Here is a 22408-nt window from a genome sequence, read left to right on the forward strand (position 1 = left end):
GACAAAGGATGTGATAAGGTGTCTGCCTGGGGCCTGGCCACTTTACTTATCGATGAAAATAGGGAAACAGGCAGGATGAAGAGGAGCATTAATGTATAGACTGGGACAAGAAAAAGAGGAATAAGAAACTCAGTTTTGCATTAGGTACAGTAAACAAAAGTAACAAAACGACAGTAAAAGAAAGCCTTAAATCAGGCATCACCAAATGGCAGCCTGTGGTTCAGATTTGAACCTAGTGATGGTTCTATATGGACCCATAACCAATTTCTGAAAAATTAAATAATTATCTTTACTCAGCAATGTCTTTATGCCTCTGTGCTGATGATAGCTGTGGCTGGAGGCATTATGTTTTTGGGTTGTTCATCTGTCCATCCCATCCTTGTGAATATGATATCTCAAGAACGCCTCGGGGGAATTTCTTCAAATTTGGCACAAGTGTCCACTTGGACAATGAACAACAGTGATTGATAGTTTTGGTGGTCACAGGTCAAAGGTCAAGGCCACTGTGACATTATTTGTAGTGAAATTAATTGTTAAAGTAATCTTGATACAAATGGAAACCTGACAATGTTTGCTATGGGAAGCGAGACCCTCCTGCATGTGTGTAGAGAAATGCAGCAGACACAGTAAAGTGCATGCGTTTCTGAAATAAAAAATTTCTTTAGAGTACTTCAAAAACGTCATGGAAGAGTTTTGAAATTTTGTCCACGAAAGTGTGTGGGAACCCTGTGTTCCTGAAATGCTCGCTTTTTAATGTGGCTAAACTGCCAAGGCTGTAATGGTAGATAAATTTGGCAGTCCCCATTCACATAAATAAACATAAATACATGCAGGTACACATTGTCTCTTCTTACTGTTCATCTGGTCCTACAGTGGAGAAATCGCTGAATAAATATCAGGAACAAATTTAGTAGAGATGCATGGTAATATCGGCACATCGGTACTGGACGATATTGGCTTTAAAAATGAAGTATCGAGTCGGCCAACATGCGGATTTCTGCCAATATGACAAACCAATATATATATATATATATATATATATATATTTGTATATATATTTTTTTTAGAAAAATACAGAGATGGCTGGTTGCTCTGTATAATCAAATGTCGGGTGCTCATGGAGAACAGGAAACAATAGGGTACACACAAAGGCAATCTAGACACTCTAAAAATATAGAAAACGAGGGAGGAAGTATTAAAAAGCCTTTATTGCAGTGGGTAAATCAGAACCAACATGTCAACCACTACAAGTCATTCTTTTTTTACATCCGTTTTACAAAATTTTTCAACCACCACAAAGTAAAACACCCTTAGAAAGCAAAAGGCTGTGAATTGTTTTTTTCCTTTTGGCTTTTCAAATTTTAAGGGAAACATTCTTTATAAATGCATATATCAGAAATTAAAATATTAGTACTACACAATTCAAACACAAATACACAGTCTTAAACAAGGGTATTACATAAGGAAGCCTACATAAACATTGAAAAATAAAGATAAATCAGGGTACAGGCCAACAGATTAAGAGGTATATTCAGTCAGAGGATTTGGGGAATGATTTTTCATTATACATGGATACAACAATAACTGTATTGGTTATACACCAAATATGTTGTTTGCGGCTATATTTTTCTTCTAATATTGATGTGCTTGGGACCGTTATGGACTGCAACCCTTTGGGCAATGTACAGCCTGAACAAAGAAAAGTATGGAGTTAGATTTGTCTCAGTATTATTTGTCTGAACATATTGACAGTCTGTGTGTAAATGTGTAATCTGTAAAACACCTTCCACAAATATATATAGGCTAAAAACAAAATATAACTCACAAAACCATTTTACAAATTTAAAACAGATCTGCAAATACGTAAACAAATTCCACAAATAACTAAAACGGAATACATTTAATTAATTTACAAATAAATAAAAAGCATGTGAACGTCTTTCTAATATTAGAAAGACTGTGTTCTTACTTTGAAATGTGAAAATTACGTTGTCAGCAGATCACATGCTCTATGAAAATGGCTAAGTGATATAAGTGGACTCGTAGAAAGTTTGTCTCTGTGTGTGTAAAATGCAAATCCACAAGCGTAGAATTGAGATCCACAATTTCCTTTTTGGCACACAAATAAATCTGGAATCCCACTCTCCAAAATAGGAAGATACTCACTGCATTTGTAAATTAATTTAATGCATTCCCAGATTTTTTTATGTTAAATTTGTGCATTTGCAGATCCATTTTATATTTGCAAAATTATTTACGAGTTAAAAAAATCTTTTTTGTATTTGTGGAAGGTGTTTTATATTTACAGATTACACGTTTACACAGGGATTATCTGTCTGTTCACACAAATATTTTTAGACAAATCTATCTCCATAAACAGTCTTGCAAGTTTTACTCAGTTTAAACAAAGCAGGTCAAGAATATCTCATATTTTGCCCAATGTTTTCAGTGACGTTACTGAAAGCCATAAACTTTAAATCATTGCTTCTGCAGTTGCTTCACTTACCATGGAGACACCGAGCAGAAATGTTCAGTGACTAATTGCCGCAGTAATACTGTTGTAATGTGGTCACAGCTGTGTGTTTGTAGAGTATTCCTCAGCCAATCATTATCAAGGGCTGGAACTACTGTTTCATGATTGCTAATATGCTGGCTCTACACACCCTTTCCCCCATGCTGAGCTGCCTCTCTGCTGTTGCTCTGCCTGCTGAGCAGCAGCTCTCACTCATTTTTCAGATGCAGACATTTAAATAAGCAAAATAAAATGATTAAAATTATCCAAAAAAGAAAACAGTCGGCTATGTACTTAGCCAGCCACCCTACAATGAAACATAGAAGGTAATTTTACAAATCTTTACATATTATATAATAAAATAAGTAAATGCATCTAAATGAGTGTCTTGTAAACAGAACTATGTTACAGCTTACTTCTATAGCCAGCTGCTGTTGGTCCCCTTGTCCTAGTGTCTCTTCCTTTTTTTTTTTTTTTTTTTGTGGACTGCTGTTGTACAGATCCACTAACTTCCTCAACAGAGAAGAAATGGAGTCCCTAACCATCCACAATCAAGACTCATTAATCACTGAAAGCTTCTGTTCTCTCTGCAGCCTCCAAACAATGGCCCTCCTCCTCTGCCCAGCTCCTCTCTACCAGAAGGCTACTATGAGGAAGCGGTTCCTTTAAGTCCTGGAAAGACTCCTGAATACATCACTGCCAGTGAGTGACAGACTTTTTTACAGTTACTGATATTATGCCCTTACTCACAGCCATACATACAGACAGTAGTTAATGAACATGCTGTGAAAAATATTGAATTTATAGTTTTTTGGCAAGTTTTTTTGTTTACTTGGAATAATATGATGGAAATGAAAAGGCAGCATATGAAAAACAATATTCTGTATCCTTCTGCCTTCTGCATCTCCCTCTCAGACTATGACTCGGATGCCATGAGCAGCTCCTATGAGTCATACGATGAGGAAGAGGAGGATGGAAAGGGCCAAAAGATGCATCACCAGTGGCCATCTGCAGAGGCGTCCATGGATTTGGTGAAGGACGCTCGGATCTGTGCGTTCTTGCTGCGCAAAAAGCGCTTTGGCCAGTGGACCAAACTCCTCTGTGTCATCAAAGATAACAAACTGCTGGTGAGGGACACTGTTTTACATGTTAGCACAGCCAGGCACCACTCAAAGGAATATGCCAACGATTTGGGAGTTATGCCCTTTCTCTATCATTTTCATATTGAGACAACATGATCGATATCTTTTTTTGTGTCTGTATGTCCAGTGGCTGGGTCTCAGCGGTTAGCATTGCGGCTTAGCTTAGTGAATACAATTGAAGTCTATAGGGGGTCAGTAGCCTACTCGTAAAAGTGACCAAATAAACGTTACAGAAACCCTGAAGCTGGCATTTCTGCACGTGCATTTAAAATAAACATTAATTTGAAAAACTAGAGTCCTTTTTAGTCGTTATAGAATAAGTTTGATACACGGAACTGTAGTGTGTTTACGTCCTGTGCTGTGATCCGCGGAGGGATACACCGGTGAGCAGGCAAAACAAAACTCAGTTGTTTTTTTAGCCTAACGATATCTCCGGACTATAGTAGCTGCAATGGACGACTTTGAACGTGATTTTGAAGAGTTTCTTGTAGCGGAAACAGATCCAGAGCCATACCTGTTTGAGCCGGAGTATACAGATGAGGAACTCCAGGTGTTGGATGCTGAGCAGGCGAGAAGAGAGGCTGAATCCTCCGAGGCAGCAGAACAGCAAGGGGCCAAGGGGAGACGGAGGTCAGGGGAGGATTGGTGGTATAGCTGCGGGGCTTGCCAACCTATGCCTACGGAGGTGGAATCATTTTGCTGCACAGTATGGGATTTGGTGCTACCATCGTTGGGAAGGCTAGAGATATATCATCAGGAGGAAAACCGCAGCAGAGAGCGCATCACAAGGAGTGAAAACTTTGCAGCAATCACTAATCCTGGCGTGATTGAAACATTTTTTCATGTTCCTAAGATAAATTGGAAAAAACGCCACAGGCCTGCAGGAGCTGATGGACAGCTTTCAGTCGAGTGAGTAATATCGCTTTATGATCGTCCGTGTCGTCTCTTTGTTTGCTTTTACCGAGTGACCTAGCATACCTGTCTCAGACCCAGCTGCAGCTGTTGCTCACTGGTGTATCCCTCCACGCAGGGCATAAACACACTATAGTTCCGTGTATCAAACTTCTTCTAAAATGACTAAAAAGGACTCCCATTTTTCGAATTAATGTTTAAACATGTTTATTTTAACTGCACGTGTAGAAATACCAGCTTCAGGGTTTCTGTAACATTTATTTGTTCACTTTTACAAGTAGGCTACTGACCCCCTATAGACTTCAATTGTATTTGCTAAGCTAAGCCGCAATGCTAACCGCTGAGACCCAGCCACTGGACATACAGACACAAAAAAGATATCGATCATGTTGTCTCAATATGAAAATGATAGAGAAAGGGCATAACTCCCAAATCGTCGGCGTATTCCTTTAAAGGGTTCCCACAGATGATCCAGTTACATACTTGTGCATATATGGTGACATAAAACTTCTCAGAAAACATTACAGCAACATCATGTTTGGTTCATTGGGGTTAACTGTGCCCCTTTTCTCTCCCACCAGTGTTACAAGTCCTCCAAAGACCACACCCCCCAGATGGAGCTGACCCTGTCAGGGTGCAGCATCACACATATCCCTAAAGATGGCAAGAAGAAGAAGCACGAGCTGAAGATTGTTCATCAGGGGGCGGATGCGCTGGTGCTGGCTGTGCAGAGCAAAGAACAGGCTGAGGAGTGGCTCAAGGTGATGAACCCCAAAACCACTGTTATAGATTTTCAACTTTTCCTACCCGAAAACATGAATGCAGAAAAAGAGCATTTTATTTGTGATGAAGACCATGATATGGTTAATGTTTTGGGCAACCACTTAAGGGAAACTTTACCAATATTCAACCAGCTTCATATTCTAACAATGTGGGTAATGTATGCAGGGGTGCCGCCAGGAATTTTGGGCCCATGAAAAAAAAAAATCCCATTGGGCCTTCCCTGCGCAGCTGTTGTCACCACATCTCTAGGACCTAACTGACCCATTTAAAGCTTTACATAACTCTAACTTTGAAGGCTTGCAACTGTCTTGCTTCTTGTAGTTCAGTACTACCAGTACAATATTTACTGCTAGTGAGTTGTGCATGCAACAGTCTGCATACAGTATGCAGTTCACTATTTGATGCAAGATTAAAAGCCGCCATAAAAAATGTGCTAAAGGCCATCTTTTACAGTCTAAATGTAATTTTTATTGTAAAATCCCAAAATGGAAAATTCTCTTAACATTAATGAAAGACTTAAAACAATTAACTTAAATATACATTAACTTTTCAATCAAAATAAATTAAGATCATAATCTCAAAATAATAAAAACAGCAGATTTTTGATACCAATAAATGAACGACACTAAATCCTACAGATTTACATTGGCCCAAATTACCTACAGTTCTGTATCACCACCACTAGATTACATACATTAGATACATGTTTTTGTTTTTTCTGTATCTATACATGTCATGTAACGGCCATAATTCAATCTAAATGAAAGCATCTAACTGGATTATTTTAATATTGCCTGTAACTTTAATACAGGCTGAGTTAGGCTACTTAATGTTTCCAACTGTCCAGCATCCATACAGAGAGTTGTCGGCTGTTTTTCTTTCATAATATTCATTATGTGGCAAAATAATTTGTTTGAATTTCTGTCATTAAAAAATATTTCCTTTTTTTTGTAATAGTAAGAAAGAGCAAGAGAGAGAGACAAATTGCCACAGACTCCCTGCAATGATGCTAACTGGCATGTCATTCAACACAATGTTGCTCACCTTCTTCATTGGGACGGGGAGGGGTAAAGTTATGGGGAGACAGGGCTGCTGCTTCTGACTCATCTGTTGTCGAGTCTGGTAAAAGGAGCAGGGACAACTGATTTGATATGAATATCTTGCTAAACATTTACCTGCACTGATTAAATGTAGGTTAAAAAGGAATGAAATGTAGGCTAACACTAGTCTGTAGCTAGCTTATTTCACTATGGACATTAAGCTAACAGGTTCATTTCTACCACTCACAGACTATAGGCTACCCACCTTTCTTAGAGAAAAACTGGCTCACATATTGACACCCTTTATTTTGCCTCTCCTCTCTCTCCTTTTCTCTTTCCTTTTTTGAAAACCGGATTTTCTTTTAGTACTAGGTAGCATGATGATGACTGTAGCGTTCTAGCGCAACTGCTGACTGCTAGTAGGCACCATCACCGTCAGTGCGCTAAGGCAGGACCAAAACAAAAAAAACAAAAACAAAAGAGATCATTAATTGTATTACTATACTTGAAAAAAAAATTCTTAATGATAATGGTTTAGTAATTTTATATTAGTTTCTACCTGTTTTTGGGGCTCCTGTCAGTCAGGGGCCCTTGGAATCGTCCTAACTTTTCTCCCCTATATGGTGCCACTGAGTGTATGTAAATGACCTACCAGCACTTGGATCTCCCTGCTCATGTCTCAGCTGAAATCCACCTGGCAGATTTTCACTGGCTCTAGGTTTGTTGCATGCCCTTTGTCCATTTGTGCGATGATATTTTTGTTATCATCTATGCCTGCTAACCTCTGCCAGCTGTTCACTGTTGATGCAGTTTTACCAACAGACTTTTGGACTCGCTCTTTCAGGCAGATTTTTTTTCATTACTCACTGAGAGTCTGTTAAAAGATAAAGGGCCCTATTTAGATGGTCTAAAGTGGACGGCGGAGGGCACATAATCCATGTCGCAAGTGTCATTGCTATTTAGATGCAGGCGCAGTTGTCATTTTCACGCCCTGCGACCTCGTCGTCTAACTAGCAAATGAACTTGTGCTTCTCTGGGTGTGTTGGTCTAAAAATGAGGAGTGGTCAGGTGCAGTCATGGCGCTTTGCTAGTTAGATGACGTAAAAAGCAAATGCGCCAGTGACCAACAAAAACCTGGTCTAAAGTCAACAGTGCAGTATTTCACTGTTAAAAAAGTTAGTAATATGCATCTCTAGGCGGGTGCACAACGTGCGTACACTCTGCTCAGACACACATGGAGCAGGCACACATATGCAAAAGATAACAAATAAAAATATGATTACAATGTGAAAGGTTATTATTGTGCACATTAAAATATTTATCAGAAACACGTCTTAATGGTCAGTCATTAATCAGAATGATCTAATCCAAGTAATAATGATCATCATAATTTGTAATAATGACAAATGAAATTGTGAAATTATCTAACCAATCAATCATTTTTTTGATTGAAAACCAAAGCCCACACATTGCATTTATTTTAACATGTTATACTAGGCTACATTATACACTAGGCTACATTATATTATATTATTATATTGTTATCTAGGACACACATGCAAATAAGAGGCAGAACACAGCTCTAGGAAACATGTGAAAACAATTAACAAACGTGGGTGGGGGAGAAAACGCTGAACAGGTCCTAGCTGCAGGATCAGCACCTTGGGGAGCTCCGCGGCAGTCCTGACAGCTGTGCTCTGTTATATGATGAAAACAGGTTTGAATAATATTCCACAGATATTTAGTAAGATCTTTCTTGTATTAGTGATCCCACGCCTGCTTTACCTTGGGGAGCTTGGGTGCCTGTCTGCTGTCCCCGTAGATCTGGTTCTGACGGGCCTTAACCTCCCGCACGAGGAGATCTGTCTCAGCTGTAAAACGCTCACTCTTTCCAGTTGGTAGGTCCGCCATCTAACTAGCTCTCCGCCATGCACTCCAATCGCGCCTGTTTTAAAGGGAATGAGAGGTGACACTCTGATTGGCTTATGGAATGATACGTCCAAAACACACCCATGACTAATTCACAGAGTAAGTCCAACCCTTTTAGACTCCGCCATGGTGCACAGTCTAAAAACACGCTGTCTAACTAGCAAGTGACTGGGACACACCCATGCGCCGCACGCCTGGCGCTTTGCGTTTTAGACCATCTAAATAGGGCCCAAAGTGTGCAGCAAGTTTGCCACTCAGACCACTGATGGAAACACCAGTCTTATTATTACCAGTATTTGCAGTTAAAACAGTGTTTTTCTTCTTCTTAATTCAACTACTCCTTCTGCATGGTAACAAGCAGGTGTTTATTGATTAGCTGAGCCAAGTAACCTGGTTGGGTTGAGGGATTTGCAGGCAGTAGTGAAAATCTACATATCTCTGTAGCAGCTGAACTTTGGTAACGACTGCACTAATTGTTGCTTGGAGAAACTGGTGCCAGGATATTAAAAACACAAAATTGATAAATTTGTGTCACTAGAACCATTTGGTATTTAGCATATTTTTATTCATTATTCCCCTCAGTTTTTCTTTGGTGTCTTGGATCCCTTTTCTCATAAAACAGGCATAAAACTTCAATAACAGTCATTCTTGCATTTCTTATTACAGATTTGAATAATGGAAATATAGACTCCTTACAGCATTGCCCACCCTCGTTGAATCGTCCTGCTAACAGTGTGTCCTCAGCCACGTGAAACTGCATTTAGCAAATGGAGATGAGGGACAAAAAGGGGAAAAGCTGGTAAAGACTAAGGAGAAAAGGGAGAAAAGGAAGAGGAAGCAAGGTGAGAAGAAAGAGTGACAGAGTCAGTAATAAAAGGAAGAGAAGGAAGAACTGGGAAGGAAAACCTAAGAGAGCACCTTAGGCTTTCCAAAGGCTGCTAGTTACAGTAATGTTTCTACCAGATGTCTGCTAATACTGTTCTTGGAATACTCATTTCCATATTGTGTCCTTACTTCATTCTCTTCAACCTTCCCAATCTTTTTTTAATGTATTTCTCTTGTTTCTTCTCACTTTCCAAAGTTGTATGTTTACTGTTTGTGTATTCACGGCATATCTCCTCCTATCTTCCTCCTTGACAAAGCCTAGTGTGTCTTTGTTGTCCATTGCAAACTAAAAGTACATGGCCATCCAGTTTTTGTCACCATCATGGCACTTACATTTGTCTTTTGTAACAAGGACAGGAATATAGCATTAACCAATGCTAAATACCACAGCATGTATTGCCTGGGCTCATTACAAATGCCTCAGTGGGCAAGATACACAAAAACTCAACAATAAAATACATACAACACCAAACACTACAAACAATCATGCATTATAACACCAAAGAACTCACAACAAGCACCAGATCACACATCACTGATCCCTCTTTAAATCAGTTTCAGTTCAAAATGGTCCCACTCATATCAATTTTTAAGTTCTGTGGGTCACAGACATCTGTCCAAATAAAGATTTGTAAAAAAAGGGGACCTTTCAAATCTAGATCCTGTGTTTTGAAACCCCGGCAGGTATCTCTTTGTCCCTGAGGTAAATACTGTCCAAGCCTGGTTTTTAGATTTATTGAGATTTTGTAAGACATAATGGACTTGTTGGTAGTGCTATATTGAGAATATTTTTACTGCTTTACAATGCTGTCAGACAGCCCTTACCTTTGGCTCTACATTTTTTTAAATTGCAGAACTTAAATATTCCTATGCACAAGTGCAATTGTGCCGCACATTGTATTACGCTGCAGGTCAGCTGTTTGTGTTGGATATTGTTGTTGCACGATCAAACTGAAACAAAACTTAACTTTTCAAAAGATTTCAGGAGTGGTACTCACCTCCTGTATCACCTGTATCAACATTCGCAGCTGGCGCATGTGAAAAAAGACAAAAGAAAGTCTGCCTCGCAAAGGGAGACAATACGAGACAACACAAACTTGGTGGAACATTTGAGTTACCAAACCGTGACATCGGTACCGAGGTACTTAATGAACCATGATTTTTTGGTACCGTTACACCCCTACTATTTATTGTTCTAAAGGCTTGTATCCAAAAGGACTTTTCCTTAAGAAAAGTACCGAAAAGTATCGAAAAGTATCGAAATTCATATTGGTATTGGTACCAAAACAAAGATTTTGGTATCGTGACAACACTACTATTATTATTATTTTTCTTTTAATTATTTCTTCCCCATATACACACATATACAAAATCACACATACAATAATATAACTCGAACACACATGTACGCCCACAAACAGAGCAAGCTTTAACAGTACTATGCTACTCTTTTCTTGTTTTAATTCATGAAATTCATTATTTTTTGTTGAACTGATTGTTGATTGTTGTGATATTTACACCAATAAAGCACATTTGAATCTAATTGAATGAATAAACCACGAATACTAAAAATCTGCAGCTTATACAAGTTGCTAACTAAATGTCTTCAACAGGCAATGACATTTTCTTCCCACATATTCTTGTCCTTTAGATTCTTGCCTATTTAGACTTATCAAGTGTTGTGTATACAAATGAGCAATTCCCTTGCCGGGGTGAAAAGTTGTTCCAAATTTGAACTGTTTCACCGAGAAGTGACTATCGCCTGCGCGTCTTCTTTGGTTTTATTGGTAGAGTTTTGATGCATACCCATACATTCATTTATTTGTGGCAACTATCAAATAATTCATATTCAAATAATAATAAGTGCATGAGACCTTACATTACACTTAACTGAAAGGCTGTTTATTTGAAGTAATGTAACATAATGTATCATTTTGTCTGGGAAATTTTCAGTTACCTACATGGCAATTCTCACTTTCCTGCATTCACATAGGCTACATTAATTTAAGTTCACCAGTCATTAATTATTTGCAAGCCTTTAATTGTCAGTGTTCAGACAGTCTTGGTCCATGTTACTATCAAAAAGTACACGGACCAGTCTTAAATCTTGAAAAATGTTTTCATTACTTCAAAGAATGAACAACATATTCAAGTTTTTGGCTTTTGATATGCAGACATATTTTAATTAAATGGTTCAAACATAGGCTACATAAGCCACCAACACAGGCTCGTAGCCCTAGCCCTTAAAATCATATGAGCATTTTCAGCAGATAAATGTGAAAACAGCCTTCGAGTGTCAAACTCTGCACATACAACCTTCTGCACAGTGAGGCTCAAACATTCATCTGTAGAAACAAGAAGAAAACACATTTTTGGGTGGAGGAGGATTAAGTTATTGTAAACCATGGTTTTTAAAACCTTACAACCTGCACCTGACCCCCTACGAGAGCCAACCCATCCCGCAGCACCGCTGTCCGAGGTGCTGAACAGGTACTGTAGGCCAGATGCTGCAGAGAAATCCGTATTAACAAGAGGCAGAAGAAAATAAAATAAATCCAATTAAACGACATATTTGCTGCCACAGAGTAATTCTGTGAACTGACAAGGAATGACCAGTGTGTGTGTGTGTGTGTGTGTGTGTATGTGTGTGTTTCTAAGTTATTTCTAACTTACTCAGAACGCTGCTCTGTCACTTTCTGACCCGCCCCACCCAACCTGCGGGTTGCTTGTCAACACACGCATCACTATTGGCAGGTGTATAAGTAAACAAACAAACAACAACAACCACAAAGATCATTATTCAGTCTCATATTACATTTGTGGGAAGTTATTACAGTTTAGATTTTTACCTTCCCACATATGTAATAATTTCCTGCAAATGTAATAGTTATTACATTTGAGGAAAATTGTGTGTTACGTTTGTAGTAGGCAGCTGCTATTACGTTTGTGGGAAATTTATTACATTTGCGGGATTATTACATTCAAAGCTGCAGATTTGTATTACGTTTGTGGTTTATTACGTTTGTGGGCTGTTAACAGGCTGTTCAAACAAAGAAACAAAACCAGCTGTGGCTGCACTGAATATAGACATCAACACTCGACCCACAAGAATGAGACAACTTGGCATTTACAGTGAACATTTCTCTCAGAGGATTATGTAAAACCACTACCAAATAAGGAGAGAGACACTTGTTGAAGAGCACAGCTGTACCTAACCATCAGATAAAATTACTCCAGGTAAATTCATCATGTTAAATTCCAGCTGTCCTTCTAAGGGCCCAACCATGCACTGAAAATGCCTGTCATCTCTGCTGTCGGCTTTTAAATAAAAGCTAAAACAGAAGAAGGAAAAGGATACCTATTCACCCCAACAGAGAGACGATGACTAAAAGCACTGTCCGTGCCCCTTAAGTTTGATTTTCCTTTTAATAAAATAAGAATTAGAGCAGCTATTCTGCTATTCTATACTATTCTATTCTCTTTTCTCCTCCAGCATTCTGCAGCACAAACTACAACAATACACACACACAATCATTTAAAAAACACTCGGTTTCATTCATCAGTTTTGTATGGTGAGTGCAGCCAAAGGAGCATGGAATAGGGCTGCACGATATATTGTTTGAACATCGCCATCGCAATGTGCAATAGTCACATCGCAAGACATGCAATGTTTTCTCTTTTTGTAGAACATGTAAACTTTTGTTTTGCACGGGAAAAGCAGCTCTGAAGCTCTGCTCTGCTTGCCTCTCTCGCTGCCTCTCCCTCTCTGACAACAGCAGCCCCTCCCCCTCTCATGCAAACGCTGCAGTCACACACTGAAAATGAGCGACATGCAAGAGGGAGCGGTAAAGGAGGATTTATGCCTGGTACACACTACATGACTTTTCTGCCCCTTCTGAAAGTCACTATGTCACATTACACAATTGTGGAGTCATAAAATCATGCCGTGACTTGGCCGACAGACATGACACCCTACACGGTGGTACACACCAATTATCCCCAGTCATCTTTCACGACGTGTGTGATGTCATCGGGTTATTCTTGTCCTATTTTTATTTGTCCTATTATTTGAGTCACTGTGTCTGTTCATGTGCCAGCCGAAATGTTGTTGTAGTCACCTAAAAAGCGCCACCAGGTGGCAGGAGCTACATATGAAGTACCGTAAGCAAACATATAAGTTACTGAATCCTCATTCTCGGAACCCATCGGCTGTATTCGGCATCGGCAGACGGCGATACAGCCTCTGGGGGCAGACCCCCGATTTTTTGGCATTCCGGTTTGATTTGGGTGGAGGAGGCGAATTTCCGTTTCCGACTTCTGTCTATATATAAGTAAATATGCTGAACCATTGCGATGAATTCAGAGTTTGCAGTGACGCCAATTATGTTCCGCCTCGTTAGTTCACCGCACGGACCGTTTAACCTGGCAACAACTGCAGCCGGCTCAAACGTGATTGGTCAATATCACGCGGACTGCAAACAGCCTACAACCGGAAACTAGGGCTCTTCCGCTCTTCTTCCGGAGGCAAGATCTCTGGGGTTTGCCTACAGACTCTACATTCACTGAATGTAGAGTCTGTATATAGAGACTACTGAATCCTCCACAACCGAGTTCCTACAAATGTTTCACAATAAAAGCCTATTTAGATAATGGAGGGATTCTCCTTAGGTTATAAGGAGATATTAGCTTTAAGCTAATATTAAAGCATAAAATATGCTGTCCAGGGACCACTTTAATCCAGCAGTAGTTGTGAATAACCAGCATAGTCTTTTATTTAAAATGTATTTTATCAACCAAAACTACCACACACTGCCCCAACACCTTCTCAAGCTTGATTTGTAGTGTACATAGCACTTCAGTCAAGCAGCTTAGCTCTCCAGTGGAAGATAGACAAAATGTTGCAGTCTGTCCCACTCTCCAGCCACTGAGCTGCTCTCCGAGCCAAACCCATGGAGCCACAGTCTGTCATTTCCCCCGCGAAACCCAATTATGTTCCCTCCAAGCCAAAACCAATGAGCTGAGGAGCTCTGCACAGCTAGAGATGCCAGAGATGGTTCAGAATGCTTGTAGAGAAGACGAGAGTGTGTGTGTGTGTGTGTGTGTGTGTTTGTGTGTGTCTGTATCTGTCTCTGTGTCAGAGAGTTCATTAGCTGACTTGCGCACTCAGTGGCTCAACTGAAATCTTACTTCCCGCTGCCCACCGCTCATCTATACCGTCACACGCTTAGGACTGGCAGATCAAATGGTGGGTTGCCCAGGACTGCCAACTTTTCAAAAAACCTTGGAGTGAGATTCAGCGGGGCCGACCACAATTTTGTCATTTAGGCCTACACATCAATACCTATTAATTATTACCTATTAAAGCAACTCTCTTGCATTTCACACAGCACTTTTTGAAAATCCACAACTCTGCCTCCCTCCAAAGTCCCATCCCCCTCCTCACTGGCGCCTACACCCACAGATTTAGCCACTTCAAATTTCCCACGCCTTCCGGATGCCTGCCAACTTCCAGCCAACTTCCAGCCAAAAACCATTCCCTCCCTCCTCTCTGGGGGTGTGCCTAGATTCCACTGTAACACGCCCATTTATTCAATTACAAGGTGTCACCATGAGATGGCGCTTCCCTCATAGAAACACAAAAACTAACAGAGGTTTAGAGGTGCTTGTACTTTACCTAGTAGTATTTCCATTCTATGCTACATTATTAATCTACTCCACTGTCTCAGATGCGAATATTACACTTTTATTGCACTACTTTTATCTTAAAGATTTAGTTTGGCCTACTAGTTACAGTACTTCTGTACAATAATATAAATTTGTAGCTAGGTTATATTATTACAGGTTACAATAAGCCACCCAGCAGTATTTAAGTTAATAAAATGACCACCTTTATTAATCAATTCAATTCAATCAATTTTATTTATAAAGCCCAGTATCACAAATCACAATTTGCCTCACAGGGCTTTACAGCATACGACATCCCTCTGTCCTTAGTAGGGATGTAACGATACGGAAAATTTGATATCTCGATTATAGTGACCAAATTATCACGGTAAACGATAATATTGCAATATTTTTTTAAGCGCTGTAAAATGTTCAAAAAATAGATACATTGAAATAACTTCACTAAATCTTGTAACTTCCTTATCATACTAAAATGTTAACAGCCAAAATCTTTCAAACTTTCACATTAAAGGGGCAAGGGATTGGCACAGCAACAGAAAATTTTATTTTAAATTAACAAAATATGTAAACACATTACAGGAGCAAAGCTTATTTGTCCGGTGCATTTTAAAAGTCAGCAAAATATGTAAACAATTTATATATTAATTATTTATTCATTAGCACGAGAGGAAAAATATATATAAAACAAAACAATGCAAGAGTAGAACAAAACACATACAGTATATAGAATAGATATCACAAATGTGCAGGAGAAACCAAAAAAAAAACCTAAGGGCAATGGTCATCATTACACAGAAATTTCACACGTTAGAAGTGTGCATGTGAGTCAGAGGATTACCTGTATGACGAAAGGAGTGCATACTCTCGGTCAAAGGTTAACATGGCAGCGTTTTATGTTGTTTCCTTGAGCTTATGTCGAGAAAGCATAACTGGCCGTCTATATCGATTCTAGCTCGCCATACAATAACCATAATCACAGTGATTCAATCATAGTTGATTTCAATTAGCGTTACGTTACGTCGATTTATATTCTGTCGGGTCCACTCAGTGTTTTCAGCTCCATTTCGTTTTGAAACATTTAACGTTAGCAACATAGCTGCTAATACGGCTATTAGCTAATCAGCTAGTATTAGCTCCTAAGTGTCTTAAATGAAAACGGAAAACCTAGTCGCCGTTAAGGAGGACAGATACAGCTCAAATGTCCCGCATACATCGAGAGTTACGCATTATGACAATCTTAGTAAAACCAAAGTCCCTCACACAATAACTGACGTTTGCATAGCATAACTTGCTGGCTGTAAAGCTGTGGATGATGGTCACGGAGATGAGCAGCAGATTTGTAGTGTTGCTACCCTTCGCAGCAACTTTCTTTCTGCATGTTCTGCACACAGGATAGTTGTCCTCCCCCAGCTGTCCCTTGGCATTCTTCAGAAACCCAAAGTACGCCCAGACCTCAGACTCTGTGCGTTTAGTTGGGGGAAAAATGTCCTGAGTGCCGCTTCCGCCATGTTTTCATTCTTTGTGTTTACACATGCTACGCATTCACGCAGCGCCTGCATCGCGAGACTTGAATGAGGCTGTTATTACATATCCTGACAATCCACCGCAATAATGCAATTAATTTAAACATAAACGGTCATTCTTACCATGTAAAAATTAACCGAAATTTACCGTAATATCGGTAATCGTTACATCCCTAGTCCTTAGGACCCTCACAGCGGATAAGGAAAAATTCCCCCAAAAAGAAACCTTTAACAGGGGGAAAAAACGGTAGACACCTCGGGGAGAGCAACTGAGGAGGGATCCCTCTTCCAGGACGGACAGATGTGCAATAGATGTCGTACAGAACACATCAGCATAATAAATGAACAGTAATCCGTATGACACAATGAGACAGAAAGAGAGAGAGACAGAGACAGAGAGAGATGCAGGACAGACGGTAATGACAGTAGCTTACAACAACATTAATGAAAGTAATAATATTCTAATTATAGTTCTGGGTACTGTGGTACAATATGTTGAAAGTATATATTAATATCTGATAGTATACATATGTGACAGTAGAAGTATGACTTATGATAACAGCCGCAGCAGGAGGCATCTGGCAGGACCACGGCAGCAGCACAACCACACACGTCACACTATCCAGGCACCGCTGCAATACGAGTTAATCTGAGAGACAGTGGAGCACAAAGGCTCTGGAGAAGAAGCCAAGTTAGTGACATCCAGAATGGCCAAGTTAGCAAGATGCAGTAATAGGACATGAGAGAGAGAGAGAGAGAGAGAGAGAGAGAGAGAGAGAAGGAGAGAAGGTGCCCGGTGTATTATAGGGGGTCCTCCGGCAGACTAGGCCTAAGTCAGCCTAACTAGGGGCTGGTACAAGGCAAGCCTGAGCCAGCCCTAACTATAAGCTTTATCAAAGAGGAAAGTCTTAAGTCTAGTCTTAAATGTGGAGACGGTGTCTGCCTCCCGGACCGTAACAGGAAGATGATTCCACAGGAGAGGAGCCTGATAGCTGAAGGCTCTGGCTCCTGATCTACTTTTGGAGACTTTAGGGATCACGAGTAACCCTGCATTCTCCGAGCGCAGTGTCTGCTTTATCTGCTGCAGCATCAGTGTTATAAACATATTAGTTATTAAGGAAAACCTAAAATGTTGTTACAATTGGCTCAGGTCTCTACTATCTGAAAATATTGAGTTAGTCTCTCAGGATAATGAGAAACGTTCTGAAAATAACTTAGTGCCTGAAAATAACTACTTAAATAATTAAGAAAAAGTTGCTCATTAAGAGATTTAAATTTTAAAATAACATTAACATTAATTAAGAGACAAAATATTTTTTTTGTTTATAAGGTGAAGAATTGTAAAATGTCACAAAATGTGGTAGTTCAGACATCGACAGTGACAATGGGCCTCATTCACTAATATCTGCGCAGAAATGTTCTTACTCTCCGCAAAAAATAAGTACTTAAGCAAAATCACCGTCGGATTCATGACACGTGCGTACCGGCCAATTTTGTTCTCACCACCGTGCGTATGTCAGTAAATCAGAGCCATTCTAAATTGACAGGCGCGTGTCCGCAATCTGTAATCAGCATACTACCACACCCCCATTTCTCCATATAAGGAAACCGCTTGCCTAGAGTTGATTCATGAATGAAGGAAGCGGTTACGCGAGGAGAGAAGTAGTAAATTTAACAGTTTGTTAGAAGCGATGGCGCCGGGTCTTACAGGAATGCCATGGGTCATTGTAAGATTGTGGAGGACACAGCATGCCAGGATGATCTTGCACACCTTCTCAGGGGTATAAAGTAGTTTGCCACCGGCCGTATCTGATCCAAACACATCCAACAGCCCTTAAGCACGCCAAAAGTGCGCTCTACGGCGCGTGTGTGGGCATGTATGTTATTATAGCGCACCTCTTGAGGGGTTTCAGGGTTTGCGTAGAGTGTCATCAGCCATGTTTTAAGGCCATATGCCCGGTCACCCAAACAATATAACATTTTAACATTAACGGAATAGAGACTTACTGAAAATACTAACTTAAAACAATTGAAATCAAAGACTAGAACAAAAGATGCTCACCAACAAGCCATCCACTTCTCACAGCCCCTGCCTCCAAATGCATTCCCACTGTACTGTTTTGCAAAATAAATGAGTCGTGGGTGCCTCCTGGCCAGCGGGCCACAGCCTTAAGGATGTGGCAGTCGGCATTACAGATCATCTGCACGCTGATGGAGTGATAGTTTTTCTGTTCATGTTATTGTTAATATTTTAATTGTCACAATGATGAGGGTGAACATGTGTCAATTTCATGGTAATTTAATCCATTTGGCCAATATATTAGTAAATTAATTATTTTAAAAAATGTTAATTAAATCTCTTTTTCATGAATGTGGTTTTATAGACTCTGCATGTACTTAAAAGGTATGTTTGCATTTTCTAAGTCAGTTCGGCCTTCCTCATTTATGCGTACGCATGGTCTGAGGCAGTTCTAAATTTGTTCGCAGAGTAAGAACAAATTCGGGTAAGAAAATATTGATGAATCCCGGATTTGTCGTACGCACAGTTTAAGCACAGATTTGTGCGTACGCACTGTTTGTGAATGAGGCCCAATGTGTTGTTGAATGTTTGCATCAAAAGTACTATGTCTTGTATTTTTAACACACTTTTATCCACACATTTTAAAACTTTTATATTTGAACCATATGACATGTATTTTTAAACAATCAATACACATAATGAACTCCATACTATACATTTTAAAACTGTTTTGTATTTGAACCATATTATATGTATTTTTGAACAATCAATACACATAATGAACTCCATACTATACATTTTAAAACTGTTTTGTATTTGAACCATATTATATGTATTTTTGAACACAACCTATAACCTACACATAATGAACTCTTTTGTTTTAGCGAGGGGTACATATATATAATCAGTAAACGTGTTTTGTGAGAGTGGGGGCTTGTGTGTCACAAAATCAGAGGGCTGCTGTGATTGTTAGGGTGAAGCAGGGGGAGCCTCGGAGTCTCTGTCACCGGAGGCCTGGGCCTCTTTCTGAATGCCAGCTCCAGCTCCTTATCTTCAGATGACTCCTCCTTGCCAGGTGAAAAGGACAGATCATTGGTCTCTCCCTCATCGAGTTCTTCTTCTCTCCGTTCACCGCTGTGTCTCCCCCCATTCGTCTCTCCCTCAGTCATCTCTCCCCCAGTTGATTCTCCTTCACTTATGTCCTGAAGCATCGCCAGAGCTTGTTTGACATTCATCCATTTTCTCCGGATCATAATTAGGCTACATGATCCAAATCCCTCTCCTTTCCTCTTTTCTATCTGTCTTTCTTTCTGTCTGTCTGTCAAAACTAGCTTGCATTTCGCAGAGAGATGTTAGAGTTTTATTGTGACAAATTACAAGCATTTGAAAATGGCAGGGGGGTAAAATGACCCCTTTACGGTTCTAGTGTTAATAAATAGTAATAGACATTTTATCACAAAACCCTCTTGCATCAGATCTTGTGAAATATCGCTTCCATGAATCTGTTTAGACAGAGAGCAACAGATCAATGAGGTGAAGCCGTGCTGCGTGCGACAGGCAGAGCGTGTGCAGAGCCTTGTACAGTCCCAACGTCAAAATAATAATTAAAAAAAGAAAAGATCTCTGTAATCATTTCCAATATTCACAAGCTGTTTTTATCTAAAGAAAGATTTTGCTTCAGTCCATATCTGTTGGGGTGTAGTCTGAAAAACAACATTTTTGCTGAGGTTAAAAAAATCCTCATCCGTCGCACATTTTGTAAATGTGGGTGTGGTCTAACAGCAATGTAGCGGCACCATAAATTACATTTATATAGCCATAATAATGGTATTATATATATATAGTGATAATCATTAAAAATGCTCTGTGTGGGAAGCTCTCAGTAATAAGAGGCGCAGTAAAATGCTTCAGCTTCCGCACTCACTGCTCCTCCTGGTGGATAGACAGACCATTGCAACTGGTTTCTACAAATTAAACTTAGGGGTGTTACCAGTCGGCCTCGTATTCTCTACGTCATCGCGGGGGATCTCATTAAAGGTGAGGACAGGAACCTGTCATGGATCGGTCACGGCTCCACCACTGACCAAACGGACTACTATTATGGCAAAACTACTATTTTGCCCCCCCACTTTTTTAAGTCAAAATGTTGTTACATAATATTTAATCTAATATATTCAATATAACATTTAATTAAAAATAAAATTGTTTTATTTTATTTGCATGTAAATAATCTAATTTGAATTTTTTCTCACCCCCTAGGCTATTGGTAGTTAGCTTGCCTGTTTTAGTTGTGGACGCATTTCACGTTTTCGCCATTGTAGTTTGAGACACATGTATGGTAAAAACTGGAAAGATGTGGAGAAGCGGCTTGTCTAATTGCGTGTTTCTCTCCGGACATCTGGCAAGGCGGCTCTCTGCACAAACACTGCAGCAGAAGCTGTATGGTATCGCCACAGCCCACAGTCCGCAACAGAGTGAAACATGAAACGCGAGTTAACGCTCCAGAACTTATGGAACAATAAACAAAAGGAAAAAAAACATTTGAGGTATGTTTCTCAGAGGAACCAACTGTGTAACCTCAGAGTTAGAGGGAAAAGTGTAAATGTGTGTTAACGTTAGGTTGCTATAACTTTACGTTATCTAGCTAAGTAAGCTGCCTCTGAGTTTGTTAAATTAACATTAAAGGGAAATTTCGGTTTATTTCAACTTGTCTCCTATCGTCCTAAATTTGTTTCAAGTGACTAGTGGCACAGAAATAATAGTTAGCATGTTAGCCGTTAGCCTAGATACAGCCGTAGCGTCAGACCTGTTAAAACTTAATTGAACGGGCATCCTTTCAAGTGCAAAGTTAGTCCACTAAACAAGCTTTTTCTCCACAAAGACCGCCTCATATCGTTAGGATAAATGTCAGAGAACATATAGAAAACAACATGTAAACGTGTTGTCTTACCTTACCGGTGTGATGCCATGTTTGTTGTTTACCATTTAGCTAAGGCTGCAATTGGTCCCATTCCTTGCAACAGAGGTATTCTTCTTCTGTGGGCACTGGGGTACAGCATTCACAGGTAAAATTCAAGCAGCGATCTCATACCGTGCCTGAAATCTCACGAGAACAAGCCACAGCAGCTGCAAGGCAGAACCGGACAGTAGCCTGAAAGGTTCATTCATTTATTTTATTAAAGATTTATAGAATAATGGCTGACTTTTTGCCAGACTTCGACTTTGTGGAGGAGGAATTTGATTTTGCAGAGTTTTATGGCCGCCCTTATTTATTTGAGCCAGAATACACTGACGAAGAGCTTCGTGTAATTGAAGAACGGAGGAGGAGAGAGAGAGAGAGGCACAACAGGTAATGTTAGAGGACGAGAGAGGAGGAATGGCTGCTGGAAGGATTTAGCTCTGGAGCTCGGTGGTGTAACGTTACCTGTGAATGCTGTACCCCAATGCCCACAGAAGAGGAATACCTCTGTTGCAAGGAATGGGACCAGTTGCAGCCTTAGCTAAATGGTAAACAACAAACATGGCACCACACCAGTAAGGTAAGACAACACGTTTACATGTCGTTTTCTATATGTTCTCTGACATTTATCCTAACGATATGAGGCGGTCTTTGTGGAGAACGGCTGTATCTAGGCTAACGGCTAACATGCTAACTGTTATTTCTATGTCACTAGTCACTTGAAACAAATTTAGGACGATAGGAGACGGTAGGAAACCGAAATTTCCCTTTAATTAAACCCTTTAGAGAGAACTATTGAACTGGCCAGCTAACGTTAATGTCAAAGTGGAATGTCTCAGGGGCTTTGTGTCAGGATTTCATTGTCTTCCAAGTAAAAATCCTTTGTACAAAAATGAGGGGAAATCTGGCGGTCTAGTTACTGTTCATTTTTTTGAGATTGGCATGGGCATTTTCGCACGCTAAAGTTGATGTCTCGAGCTCCAAGTCTGTTTGGAGCTCGAGCTCGAGACATCAACTT

General features: G+C 39.9%; 1 protein-coding gene across 6 annotated transcripts in view; it reads left to right on the forward strand.

Annotated features, from left to right (window-relative positions):
* afap1 (actin filament associated protein 1) overlaps window positions 1–22408 on the forward strand; it is a 350733-nt gene that overhangs the window by 209767 nt on the left and 118558 nt on the right. For all 6 annotated transcript variants that reach the window (XM_078164813.1, XM_078164812.1, XM_033609884.2 and 3 more), the window contains exons 4-6: window positions 3106–3214; window positions 3428–3639; window positions 5148–5327. In XM_078164813.1, coding sequence (XP_078020939.1) covers window positions 3106–3214; window positions 3428–3639; window positions 5148–5327 — 501 coding nt within the window. The remainder of the gene's footprint in view (window positions 1–3105; window positions 3215–3427; window positions 3640–5147; window positions 5328–22408) is intronic.

This window comes from Epinephelus lanceolatus, chromosome 22 (assembly GCF_041903045.1).
Source record: "Epinephelus lanceolatus isolate andai-2023 chromosome 22, ASM4190304v1, whole genome shotgun sequence".
Taxonomy (NCBI): Eukaryota; Metazoa; Chordata; class Actinopteri; order Perciformes; family Serranidae; genus Epinephelus; species Epinephelus lanceolatus.